At 37.8% G+C, this 14,089-nt stretch overlaps 2 protein-coding genes across 2 annotated transcripts; one reads left to right on the plus strand and one right to left on the minus strand.

The window, feature by feature from the left end:
- Positions 1 to 440: 440 nt before the first annotated feature.
- Positions 441 to 1,106, minus strand: LOC115980850 (replication protein A 70 kDa DNA-binding subunit D-like). The gene is made up of 3 exons (XM_031103059.1): positions 959 to 1,106; positions 753 to 873; positions 441 to 611 (listed from the first exon to the last, which is right to left on the minus strand). The coding sequence occupies exons 1-3, from the start codon at positions 1,096 to 1,098 to the stop codon at positions 441 to 443; spliced, it is 432 nt and encodes a 143-aa protein (XP_030958919.1). The 5' UTR covers positions 1,099 to 1,106.
- A 10,104-nt stretch (positions 1,107 to 11,210) lies between these two features.
- LOC115980851 lies at positions 11,211 to 12,065 on the plus strand. The gene is made up of 2 exons (XM_031103060.1): positions 11,211 to 11,651; positions 11,724 to 12,065. The coding sequence occupies exons 1-2, from the start codon at positions 11,211 to 11,213 to the stop codon at positions 12,063 to 12,065; spliced, it is 783 nt and encodes a 260-aa protein (XP_030958920.1).
- Positions 12,066 to 14,089: the final 2,024 nt, after the last annotated feature.

The following is a 14,089-nucleotide window of genomic DNA, read 5'->3' on the forward strand; positions in this document are numbered from 1 at the left end:
GGGTTCAATGGCCCTGGAGACAATCTGCCCCCCTTCTTTTGGCTGCTTCCTCCTCCTTTTATACTAGCTTTTCCCCTCTCTTAAACGTCCATGTGTAGGTTCCACTTTTTAGAGCTGATACTTGACTTGTTAGCCCATACTCAAAGTGGTTGGGGGTGATTTTAAAAGCTAAAGAGCATGGCCCTGTTAGGTGCAGAGTACTTAATTGCAGTATTGGCAGTCTTTCCCTTGAACCGCTCCTACACTGTACTCGTCCTTTCTTTTGGGAGCGCTTTGGGGGCTGCCTTTGATGGCGTGCCATTCTTTCCTTCTAAGTTTTGGGATGTGCATTTGGACTTTCGTTGCACGTCCTCGGCAACGTCTTTCCTCGGGTCGGGCCTTGGGCCCTAATGTAAAGTGGACCGGGATCACAAATTCTCTGGCTCCACAACATAGTATACCTATTCATGTTGCAACTGCTTATACTCATGATCTTCAAACACATGAATGGCCGTGAAATTTTGTTTTGTAGTGAAATTGTTTTTTGGATTGATTTTTATCTGGAACATGTATGTTTTTCCAAGTAAATTCTTTATTGGCTTTGGAACAACATCCTCATCATCATCCTCATCCTGTCATAGGGGTTTATATACACACACACACACACAAAAGATTCATTTGCAATACCAAATATTTGAAAGATGTATGGAAATCTTAAAAATCATGATAAGTTCATAACTTCAAGAAGTTTTACAAAGCTATAAATATTATACCTTTATTTCTGTAGTATAGACTTGTGTAGCAGGAATACGAACAATTTTCTCTGCTTCCTTGTCAAATACCACAAATATTGTGCTGCCACTTTCATCCTTGACATGTAATTCTAATCTGTACCTGAAGTTTTTGGCAAATGTGTTAGTTTCCACAATATATATTTTATATGTAATATATTTAATCTTTTTCATAAACTAGAACTAACCTTATTGTTGGAGAAGAAAATCCTTTCTTGCAACCTTCACACCAAAATGTAGATCCAATTGTTTTAGCCTTTTTATGACAATCAGTGCATGAAATATAATGCCATCCATTTTCAGCATTTACTTTTTTCACAACAGCCATACAATAGAAAATCGGCGGGCCTATAGTAATTTTTTTTATTAGTATATAATACATGTAACTTTTTTATTAATCAAATACTTATTTAGAGTTTTAACTTACCTGAGATTTTGATTGCTCAAGAAATTTTATAATTTCGCATATTGACCTCTTATTTTTTCCACTTCTTCGGAATCCCAGTGGATGTAATCCTGCTGATAATCCAAGTTGATGTAAACCTTTGTTGCATAGGTGGAAGACAATGAAAGTTGGCCTTATTACATAAAAGAAAAGTTAAAAGTCAGCATAGCAATTAACCGAACCATAAAAAATAGCATAACGAACTAAATTATGACACACATATTCTTACTCATGAATGCTTTCACAGTTGTTGAAGTAATTATCAAAATAGTTGATTTTGATCTATCCATATATGCATACATCTTCTGTGATACTTTCTGCAAGGTCTCCCCACAATGTAATCTGAATTTTACGTTTCCTGCATTTTTGGTTATTTTAAGCCTTTTTTCATTTTTTGATAAATTTCCTATTATTAGTATTAAAAAATCATTTGAGTCAAACGAACCTTTTGTCTTCAATCTTAATGATCCTTCTCTTCGATGGCTTTCCATTTTTGTCATTCTCATACACGGGAAATGGTTGACATTCTTCAATAACATCTACATAATTTACATGATCAAATATATCAAGGACATACAACTTGATTTTTTTCCTTTAATCAAGCCTTTCGATTATATGAATATAGAGTTAATATAACAAAATTTATAATCATCAATACCTGTTAAGTGGACACTTTTGTCACACCGACCACTCAAATGTTCAAATGGAACAAATTCAAATTTATATTTTGGGATTGAAGGATGGTCTGATCCTGCTGGTTTAACTATTGTTGTTGCATAGAACTTGATCATATGTTCATTGGTGACTATTTTGTAATCATTCTGGTAAGGAATAACACCAAAATTCTTTATGTAATAGATGTTGCCTGCTTGTAATGATTCCGTAAATTGATGAACAAATGCATCCTTGATACTTGCATGTATGTGCTTGCCCTTATACAATCATGAATTAAACAATCAATCATTATTACTATTTAAAAAAAAAACAATATCATTGACATTTTTTTTTTTTTTTTTTTTTTTTTTTAAGTTGTCTAGTTTATAATTGACGTATGGTTGTATGAGCATTTGACCTGTTCATTGAGCAAGACCACATCTAGGCTCAGAAAATCTTTGTTCTTGAGATTGTAGAAAAAAAAAAGTTGTCTAGTTTACAGTTGATGTATGGTTGTATGTGCATCTAACCTGTTCATCTAGCAAGACCATATCCAAGCTCATAAAATCTTTGTTCTTGAGATTGTAGACATCCCATAGTCGTGTGACTCAAGCCTTAATCTTCCAATTCTCTTTGTTACCATTGAGCTCATGAAGTAAGCTATAATCACCTTTCATCTTACCTATATTGAAGGTATAGGCTGATTTAATAAACTATGTCAAAGTAAATAGAAAAATAGATTGAAAAGGGGAGTTTGATACTAATACTGATTAAGAGACGTAAAAAATTAATTGTGTTTGATGCAAATGAAACCCAATGTTTTTTTTTTTTTGAAACAAATGAAACCCAATGTTTAAGTGCTTAATATATAGGGCAAATATCATTTACTAATGCAATGAGTTGGAGCTTGAAGGGCTTGAGTATTATGGTAGCTTAGCAGCTTAGGCTTGGAGGGTCCAATGCAAACTTGTACTGCAACTATTCACTAGTGGAGGTCCAACAGTAGTGTTGTGGAGAGGTTTTTACGACGAGGACTTTGGTTTTTCACTTCACACATTTGGTGTTTCCATGTGGTTTGCTTCTCTTTATTCCGTTTTTCATATTGCTTTACTTGTTTTAGTTGCTACTTGAATATGCATGCAATGTGAAATTGGCTAATTACTTATATTGGACACAGGGGCAGCCCAACATAATTTGGGGCCTAAGACGAAAAATTTATGTGGGGCGTTTAATATATAAATATTAATTAAACACAATTATTTAATACTAATCAAATTAAGGGTTAATTTGATACATTAAATACATAAATAATACCAACTAAACTAATGTTAATTTCATATAGAGAATTAAATATCATAGTTGAATTATAAATATTAATAAAAAGAAATAAAAATATATTGCGATTGAAAAAGATACTTTATTTTGGATATAAAACGATGCATAGTTAAATAAAGTTGTAATCTAATTTTTAATTTTATATTTTGATTTTAAGAGAGAGAGATAGATATTATTTGGTATGTGGTTTTGTAGGATATTAGTTTACAAAAATCAAAGTCTCAAACTATCGGGGGAGATTAATCTATAATTGATGATTTAACGCATTTGCAACATCTTTTTGAAATATTTTAGGGTTTTAATTGAGTTAAGGTTCTATTGGTCTCGTAATTTGAGAATCTTAATAGAAATGAAAAAGAAAAATGCGCTAATTAAAAGCACTATAAAATGTTCAAAATATAATGTAACGTTGTCTCTCATTGATGAACTTAATTAATTTAACTAATGAATGTTTATATCACTTTTTTGTGATTAATAACATGACAATTTGTAAGCTAATAGTAAAATTTGTAATATCCTTAACATCACTAATAAAAAAAATGTACAACCATTAGAAAATGTATATAGTTTTATAAAAATTTAGGGCTTTAACTATGGAAAGTGAGGCATTTTTTTCTAAGAAATTTTTTTTTTTTGGTGGGGCCTTAGGCCTAGACCTAACTTGCCTAGGCCTTGAGCCAACCCTGATTGGACATTAATTGTTAGTTTAGGCTATAAGTGAATAAGCCATAAAATTGGGTATATGGGATCTAAATATATACCGAGTGTGTTAGGTAGCATTTTTTTCAACTTGTTCTTGATTTTTCTCTAACGTCTACTAGAAAACTATTTCATTCAAAACAATATGTAATTAAGTCAAAATTAGTTTTGGCGATTGTTGTCTTACCAACAAATGGAAATATCTCTTCAAAAATTTCTTGGATAAATTGATATTAAGGGTAGCTGATCATTAAAAACATGTTAGAAAATAAAATATGAACATGAACTAAATTCAAATTGTTTAGCTTGTGTACTACAACTGATATATATTGTTAATAAAAGTAAATGGTATGTAACTCATAGTCATAGATCCAAGAACTATCACTTCGAAGCCCTTTTTTTTTATCCAACTAGGAAATCAATTTTGGGCTTTTAGCACAAAGACATATGGAAAATCTACTTAGGTAAGGAAATAGACCTATTGAATATCCACTTCTAAATACTAGCTTAAATGAATCTATTAAGAAATTGGGGTAAAATTTTATGAAGATTATGTGGGAGGAACTTCTAAGTAATTGATTAGATTATTGATCCTCTATTCTTATCTTTCTAACGTTGACCCCTTATAGCCTAACTAGCTCCCTCATAACAGATATGATCAAAGTACAAAAGTTTGATAATTTCAAAAAAAAAAAAAAAAAAAAAAAGCTCTTGGGAGTTGCTGCTTAACTGTAAAATTAATTGGTGATCACAAAGTAGTCATTTATCAAAAAAAAAAAAAAAAAAAACGTACTCTTCATTGTAAGCCAAACCACATATAATGCCAACTTCTTCTAGAGCTACCCTCCATATTTGAACCTTGTTCATGTTGAATTTTTGTTCATGCCTTACCAATGCTTTACCAAACTTTCTCTTTTGGTTACGAACTACTAATGAATCTATCTCATAAAAAATTGGTAGCACAAACTGACCCTTTATCACACAAAAATCCATCCAAATTGCTAATAAAACCACTGCGAGTATCATCTCCTCTGAAACACAAGAACACATCATATTTGCAATGTTGGGTAAAGGAGGAAGAAGAGCCTCTCAGAAAAGCCATAGTGATAAGAGAAGGGAGAGAGAAATATGTGATGAAATTAGACAAAGGAAAGTGGAAATGGGAACGGCAAAGTCAAGCAAATTGCTGGTACACTTTTTTTTTTTCTTTTTTTCTCTCTCCTTCGTCTTTGTTTAGTCTTTTCTTCTGTGCTTTTTACAGCCCCACTCTCCTTTCTTTGAGTTTGCAACCGGATTTGGAGGGAGCGTGAGTGGATTTATACCAGGGGATTGAAATTGAAATTTTGGGAGCGAGAGGAGGACGATCGTGGACGTTGATTTCGTACGGGCTATGGACGGCTGTGATTCGTTACTGGGGGTTTGATTTTTATTTCTGATAAGAAGTGTATGTGGCGCGGAAGAGAAGGATCGTGGCCGTTGATTTTCTGTGTCATCGACGGCAGTTGCTTTATTTAGAGGGATTAGTGCGGATCGATGACGTGGCTACTGAGATTTTGTTATTGTGGATAATTGGCTGGCCATGCTATGGCCCATGGGCCCATTTGGGTTTGGATCATGATGAATATGACATTTTTTTCCTTTAAATTTGAGTAACTTCAAGAGGAGCAACACCAAGAGAGGTAGGGCAAGTGAATCGATGTTCTGGACTCTGGACCTGAGCATGTGATGAATTTTCGAAACTGGTATTAACCGCTAATAAATTGATATACATATTTTGCCAAGAAGTAAATGACAACTCAAACAATATGCATGGGGAAAGATAAAAAGAGAGAGATAATGAAAACCATGATACAAGTTAGGCTCGAATCATCCAATAATCCTAAGCTACACAACCTACAAGTATGACCCATTATATGATGATCTTTGTCAATTTAAAAAATCATATGCCACTAAAAAAGACTTGCATCTTATTTTGTTGGTTATCAACAAAGAGCTTAAATTTTTTTTGGTAATGCCTCGTTTGAAGAATGTGAGCAGTGTGGAAGAGGATGCAATTTTGGAAATTGGACCAGAGGAAGAATCAAATAGTGAACTTACAGATGAGTTCCAAATTTTTCATTCTTTAAACCAAACACAGTGGTGCGCTTCTCTTCAACCATGTTTGACTCGTTATTGACAACTTCTAGGCCATCATTGAAAAGTCTTCTGTTATCAGTTCACTACAAATTGAGGGTTCTCGCCAATCAAATGGTATTATGTTCTCATGAATTGAGTCATTACTTCAAATTCATTTGCCTTCAATCATCACATATTAAAAAAATCGCAACATATATAACAAGGTTAAGCTTGGATTTTTTTTTTTTGGGTAGGTATTATTAAAAGAATCATGCGATACATACAGGCTCTGCTTGATTAGACAACTACTCAGAACAAGCAACTACTCTTATACAAATTATAAATATCTTTAGAGCCAAACAAACATGGAAATAGTAAATCTACTGTTCTATTAGTACTATCAAAGAAGTAAAATAGTGTTCTTGTTAATTACATCATAAAACCCCAAGTTTGTATCTATACATCAATCCAGCCAAAACCAGGAAAAATAAATAAAACCAAACCAAAACAAAAACACAAGTAGTCAAGCTTTCATCTTTGTGTGTCTGTTGCTCGAGAGACAACCTCCTATCCTCCTGTTTGATGCAAAAAAATTTCAACCTGCTGCTGATGCTTCTAATGAACAATATAACAGTAGAGTTCAACCAATAAATGTCAATACAGCTGTGCCATTTCTGAAGACCAAAATCACCAGCACCCTCTCTGTACCACATTTAAAAAGGCCTCCTTAATGGAAAGCCTAATAACAGTAGTAATAAGCCAATGCTAACAACCAGCATGTACCTTGCACCAATCTCTAGATTTACAAATAAAACAAGTGTCATGCCACTTAGATTTTCTTTTTTCTTTTTCTTTTTTTGGTGGAAAGGAAATTATCATTAACAACTAAGCAACCTCCAAAAGGAGTAAACATGACGGTCATACATCTGATGGGGGCTCTACAAAAACAACAAAATCCTGAGATAGAAGGGCTCCCTTTTTAGCTAGTGCATCAGCACATTTGTTGGTTTCTCGGTAGCAGTGTTGAACTCTAACTAGACAAATCTCCTTCAATCCTTCTCTACAGTTAGCTGGTGATTTTAATAAAAAGTTATTTATAAGATTTTGTAAATCATTAAAAAGAACATAAAATTTGGAAATTATTCTTTTAGTTTTAAACAAACTTTCTTAAACCTTATTTTTTTTTGCCTACAATCTAAAACACTGTAAAATGTAGCTAAAAAAAATTAATAAAACTTAACAATGATTAATTGGATCAATTAGGAAAAAAATTTATTGTTGACAATCTATTTTAAGGTTATTTTCTTTGCAAAAATTGTGATTTCGTCCACCCCTAACATATTATCAAATAAACAATTATTAGCAAAATCTAAGAATTAAATTTCTATATATGCATTGTTATAAAATAATAATAATAATAATAAAAATTGCAAAAGTTAAAATTTGTCACGCATCCAATTATTTTTGTCTGACTAACCTCTGATTATAGAGTACTTCTAATACAACTGTTAAGAGAATTTTGTTCACCACAAAGATTTAAAAAATAAACAAAAATTAGTAAAATCCCACAGTTTAACATCTAAATTGAGCACTATAAAAAATCATGCTATGTAATAGAATAAGTACCAAATTACAATAAATACCAAATTATCCAAATCATGCTATGTAATAGAATAATATTATATTTTTATATGTTTTATTTAATTCTTTATAATGCAATATGGTAACATTTAACAATCAAAGACAACCAAAAATAAATAATAAATAAAAAACTAAACTAAATTATATTAACCCAAAGTAGAGTTTTAAAGAATATAAAAAATTATCAACCTAAAGTGGATATGCAAGAAAAAAATATCCTCCAAAAAATTGAGAGAGAGAGAGAGAGAGAGAGAGAGAGAGAGAGAGAGAGAGACAACCATTTTTTATGAGCGAAAACTATGCATAAAATGATAGAGATAGTGACAAATTTATAGTAAGAAAGTGTGAATAAGAAGAAACAAAAATAAAGGAAGATGAAGGAAAAGAGGAAGAATGATATTAATGTAGAGGGTAGTGGGGAGATGAAAAGATAAAGGGGGGGGGGGAGAAAAGTTGGAGAAGTAATGGGGAGATGAAAAGGGAAGGGAGGGAGAAAGGTTGGAAAAATATAAATATTAAAAATAATTAAACGAAAAAAGAAAAAAAAGAAAATAATGTGGACGCTGATGTGGCTTAACAAGAGCGTAGCAATAATAAATATTGTACTTCAACTTTTAGATATATATAGATATAGATTAAAAATTAAAAGTATTACATGATCATGAGGACATACCATTGCATTGCACCTAATCCTGCCTTGATTAGAGGACTGCTCACAACAAGCTGATCACAGAAGAACTACATGATGATCGTGATGTGGGCATTTATTCCAAGTCAACTTCAAATTTATTCTTCTTCTAGTAACCAAGCTATAAGGTACATCACATGATCGTCATTAAAGAAGCTCTCACTATCTTATGGATAAAGACCACCAGCTTTCCACTTGAAGGAAAGTTTAGAAAGAATGGTTACCTCAAGTTCCCAACATGGCACCTCCAATTGCAATATGGTTGAAGGTGGATCAGAATTAACACACTTAACCCAACTGCTTATATTTGATGGTTGAATCATGGTCTCTATGGTTACTAAACTCTCCGTAAAACATCTTGCCACCTAAGCCAAATCAAACTTTGTATACTTATATGAGTTATATCATTTAAGCAAAGAACAAAATTTGAACCTTATACGTAATGCAGTTAAAATCAGGCTAGAGGTTAAAGGGGACATGCCAGAGGATGATGAAAAGTTCAAAGAAGTAAACCATATAGGTTAACAGAATTTAAATGACCAAGAAAAAGAAAAAGTCATATAAGCAATATCATTGACTCATGATGAGAGACAGAAAAAATAACCTATGGTCATATCCCAAAAATACTTTCTTATATCTTAAAAGTAAGTTTCTCAATGCAACCAAGCTTCTAATAACCCACGAAATCACCACCTAGGTTGGTAATAAAATAAAATGACTTATTCAAATAACTTATTCTAGCCGTCTTCAATCTATATCTCATTTTCAAAATTTGCAATCTTTGTCTCATTTTAAACTCCAAAATTTTCCCATTCTACTAAAAACTTAGTAGTCACATATTCAATTTGGGTCTTTCCAAATTATTCCCAATATTCCTTTAACTAATCCAATAAGCTAAAAACTTGTGGGGGTAAAGTTCATCAGTCAACAGTGGGCCTTGGTTTTCATGCGGAGCCCAGCCATAACAGGAAGTGAAGACATGGCCAGAGGGCTTCCAGCCCAACCCTGTTGGGCCGAGCCGGGCTTGTTTAAGAGGCGTCCGAGGAGGATTGTCTCCTCAGACGCGCCAAACGGGAGTCCAATTCACACTCTTAACATGGTGAAAGGTCATCCAAAATCAAAGGAAAATGCTAGACGTTCAGGGGGCAACCACAACTGCCGCATTAAATGCAAGGGAGCTACTTTTCCAGCCGCATTAATGTGGAGAGGACAGGAGAACAGTATTATCTTGGCCAGTGCAACTCACAGAAAAGGGAGGAGGATGTCCTATGGGACAGACACTCAAGTAGAGGCCCAGATGATCAATAAGTGTAGGGTCATTATCATTCGAAAGATGCTATATAAGAGAAGAAAACCCCCATGATCAGGGGATCGGAAGCTGGAGAGCAAAAAGTAAGGAAAGGAAGAGAGAGAAAGAAAGGAACTCTGTAAACAAAACTTTGGGTACAGCCCTAAGAACTGTTATCCCAGGAAACTTAATGAAGTATTCCCACGTTCAAATGGTTGCATGGCTTACTAACAATTACGTTTACTCTGTCAAGACCTAGTTCTACGTCCCATTCTCTACAAATTCATTGTTGAGGGTCTTTTGAGCCAGAATCGCTCACTCGCTGGACTTGGGCCCCAAAATCTGTCCCTTACAATTGGCGCCGTCTGTGGGGAGAATTTGTGTCTCGACAAGTGAACAGTAAGAAATGGAAGGATCAGGCCCCCGCCAAACCGGACATGCAGATTCTCAACGGCAGGACAATTTTTTAAATGTCGAACGAGGGAACGATCAAGACAACCAACGAGAGGGAAGCGTGAACACCTCTTACACGAGTAAAAGCCATTCAAAGGGGAAGGATCATGCATCCCATGAGCAAAATGATCGAAAGGCTTTACGAAAAGAGATTGACGATTTAAAGAAAAAGCTACGCCGAGCACAGCAAAAATGTCCTTCACCCGGCTCGGGCTCTAGTAGTGACGAGGATAACGAATATCGGCGAAGATCAAGAACCCCTCCGAGCGAGACCTTTTCCTATGAGGAAGAGAGGCCTCGTAAACGCAGCTGCAAAAGCCCATCTTACCAAGGCCTGGCCAACGATGCCATGAGTAAGGCCCTGGATTGCATCTCCCAATCGCCGTTTACACGTAGAATAGAGAGGGCAGTGCTTCCTCGGCGGTTCCATCAACCAACGTTTGCCATATACAATGGTCGGACCGACCCAGTGGAGCATGTGAGCCAATTCAATCAAAGGATGGCCGTCCACACCAGGGATGAGGCGTTAATGTGTAGGATATTCCCATCTAGCTTGGGACCCATGGCGATGAGATGGTTCGATTCCTTCCAGCCGAATTCCATAGATTCCTTTAAATAGCTAACACAGGCTTTTGGTTCCCGTTTCATCACCAGAATTAGAGTCCCTCGGCCCCTCGATTCCCTCCTATCCTTGTCCATGCGGGAAGGAGAGACGCTGAAGGCCTACTCGGATAGATACTGGGAAATGTATAACGAGATCGAAGGGAAATATGATGACGTCGCCATCAGTACGTTCAAAAGGGGCTTGCCGACAGAACATGGCTTAAGAAAGTCCCTCACTGGAAAGCCAGTCACCAGCGTGCGCCAACTCATGGACAAAATCGACAAGTACAAAAGGGTTGAGGAGGATCAGCAGATGGAAAAAGGTAAAGCGAAGGTCGTCCCTCAGGAGAGGAGGGACTTCAGGTCGGAACGATTTAACAACAGTAACAGATCGAGAAGGGACTAATAGAGCAGTTCGGATCTATTGGGGCTCAGACAGTCCATGCTGTGTTCCGAGAACCTCTTCACAAGATCTTAGAGAAGGTGAAGTATGAGCCTTTCTTCCAGTGGCCGAACAAGATGGCTGGCGACCCTTTGAAGCGTAATCAGAACCTGTATTGCGTATACCATCAGGAGGCAGGTCACACTACTGATGATTGCAGGAACCTGAAGAACTATTTAGACCGGCTCATCCGAGAAGGGAAGCTGAGACATCTGCTACATTTCTCTGAAGGATGGCAAGAACCATCAAACAATGAAACCAGACAAAGTACGTTGAGGCCACCCATTGGCACAATTAATGTCATTCTCGCCGCACCTGGAAGGACAAGCTCTGTCCCCTTCAGGGTAATGTCAGTGAGCAGTTTCCCGACTAAGCCAGATGACAGGGAATCCAAGAGGGCTAGAATGAGCGCCACGCCATTAATCGGGTTCACGGAGGAAGACAAACAAGGAACTATCCAACCCCACGATGATGCCTTAGTCGTTACGCTCAGAATAGGAGGTTATGACGTGAAAAGGGTGTTAGTTGATCAAGGCAGCGCAGTGGAGATAATGTACCCTGATTTGTATAAGGGACTGAACTTAAAGCAGGAAAACCTGTCGCCATACGATTCCCCCCTGGTTAGCTTTGAAGGAAAGGTTGTCATCCTGAGAGGCATGATTAGGTTGCCTGTGCAAACAGACTCAGATGTGGTAGAAGTGAACTTCATTGTCGTAGATGCATACTCCCCTTACACAGCCATCGTGGCCCGGCCATGGCTTCATGCACTAGGGGCTGTGTCGTTAACCTTGCACCAAAAGGTGAAATATCCGTCAGGATGTCAGATCAAAGAGATAATAGGGAACCAGGGAGTAGCTAGGCAATGCATGGTGTCGGCAATCTTGCGACAGCAGAATTGCATAACTTCCACTTCGGCCGAGAACGGCTTATAGCAATTAATGACTGCGGTCCCAACTGCGGGCAGTGGAGGACCAGCCATGGAGGTGAACTGTGAGGAGTTGGAGAAAGTACTTGTCGGATCTGACCTTAAGAGGTTTTTTCAAATTGGTTCGGAATTGCCACCCCAAGAGAAGTCAGCACTGACTGCTTTCCTCCAACAGAATATAGACGTGTTTGCTTGGGACCCCTATGAGGCCCCCGGGGTCGACCCAGATTTCATCTGCCACCACCTTAATGTGAACCCGGCCATAATACCTAAGAGGCAAGCTCTTTGACGACCGTCGAAAGAACATACCGACGCTGTGATAGAAGAGGTCACAAGATTAAAGAAAGCAGGAGCTATCAAAGAGGTTTTCTATCCCGAGTGGTTAGCCAACACGGTAGTGGTGAGGAAGAAGAGCGGGAAATGGCGGGTTTGTGTAGACTTCACCTACCTAAACAAGGCGTGCCCAAAGGATCCCTTCCCTATGCCCCGGATAGACCGGTTGGTAGATTCGACTGTCGGACATCCTAGAATGAGTTTTCTAGACGCTTTTCAGGGCTACCACCAGATACCCTTGGCCGCCGAAGACCAGGAGAAGACTGCTTTTGTCATCCCAGTTGGGAATTATCATTATAAAGTGATGCCCTTCGGCCTAAAAAATGCCGGGTCAACCTATCAAAGGATGATGACCAAGATGTTTGAGCAGCAGATGGGTAAAAACATTGAAGTGTCCATAGACGACATGGTGGTTAAAAGTAAGTTGGCTCTCAACCATATTGATGATCTTGGCAACGTTTTTCAGATATTAAGAAAGTATAAGTTACGGCTGAACGCAACCAAATGTTCATTTGGAGTGAGATCTGGAAAATTCTTGGGCTATATGGTGACTCACAGAGGCATTGAGGCTAACCCCGACCAAATAAGAGCCATCCATAACTTGCAGCCTCCTCGGAACCCTAAAGAAGTCCAGAAGCTTATTGGTATGATAGCAGCTTTAAACCGTTTCATCTCGCGCTCAGCAGATAGATGCAAGCCATTTTTTCTCCTATTACACAAGTGGAAAGGATTTGAGTGGGATGAGGAATGTGCTATGGCTTTCCAACAGCTAAAGGAATACCTCGCCCATCCGCCGATTATGTCCAGTCCCGAGGCCGACGAGGTTTTGTTTGCCTACATAGAAGTGGCCCCACATGCAGTAAGCTTGGTGCTAATCCGAGAAGACAACGGCACACAGCGACTAGTCTATTACGTTAGCAAATCACTGCTGGAGGCAGAAACCCGTTACCTTCCCCTCGAAAAGGCTATCCTGGCCATCGTACAGGCCACAAGAAAGCTGCCCCACTACTTTCCAGCACACACTGTTGTGGTGTTAACTCAACTCCCCTTAAAGTCCATCCTGCACAGCGCCGATTACATAAGTAGAATTGCAAAATGCGGAACTATTTTGGGCGCCTTTGACATTAGATACATGCCTCGCACCGCTGTAAAGGGCTAGGTCCTCACCGACCTAGTGGCAGAATTTACGAAGCCTGCACCAGAAGGAAAGGAAGTGTCGGTCTTATTGGGGGCTGGCGAGCGGGTGAGCAGCACAGTTTCCCCGCGTGGACTCACTTGGTGGAAAGCATACATTGATGGCGCATCGAACCAAAGGGGCTCAGGGTTAGGACTTGTCCTGCTCTCACCTAAAGGGATAACCATAGAGAAGTCATTGAGACTCGGTTTTTCAGCCACAAATAACGAAGCCGAATATGAGGCGCTATTGGAGGGAATGGGAATGATTCGAAAAATGGGGGGAAATCCGTAGACATGTTCTCGGATTCAAGACTTATTGTGGGACAGGTAAATGGAGACATGGAGGCAAAGGACGAAAGAATGCAAGAGTATCTTGTTCGGGTTAAGCACCTGCAGAACCAATTTCATCACTTCCGCTTGACGCACGTACCTAGAAGTGGGAACACTCATGCTGATTCTCTCGCGACGTTGGCTACCTCCTCGGCTCAACCCCTACCTCGAGTCATTCTGGTAGAAGAGGTC

This window comes from Quercus lobata, chromosome 3, assembly GCF_001633185.2.
Source record: "Quercus lobata isolate SW786 chromosome 3, ValleyOak3.0 Primary Assembly, whole genome shotgun sequence".
Lineage (NCBI taxonomy): Eukaryota > Viridiplantae > Streptophyta > Magnoliopsida > Fagales > Fagaceae > Quercus > Quercus lobata.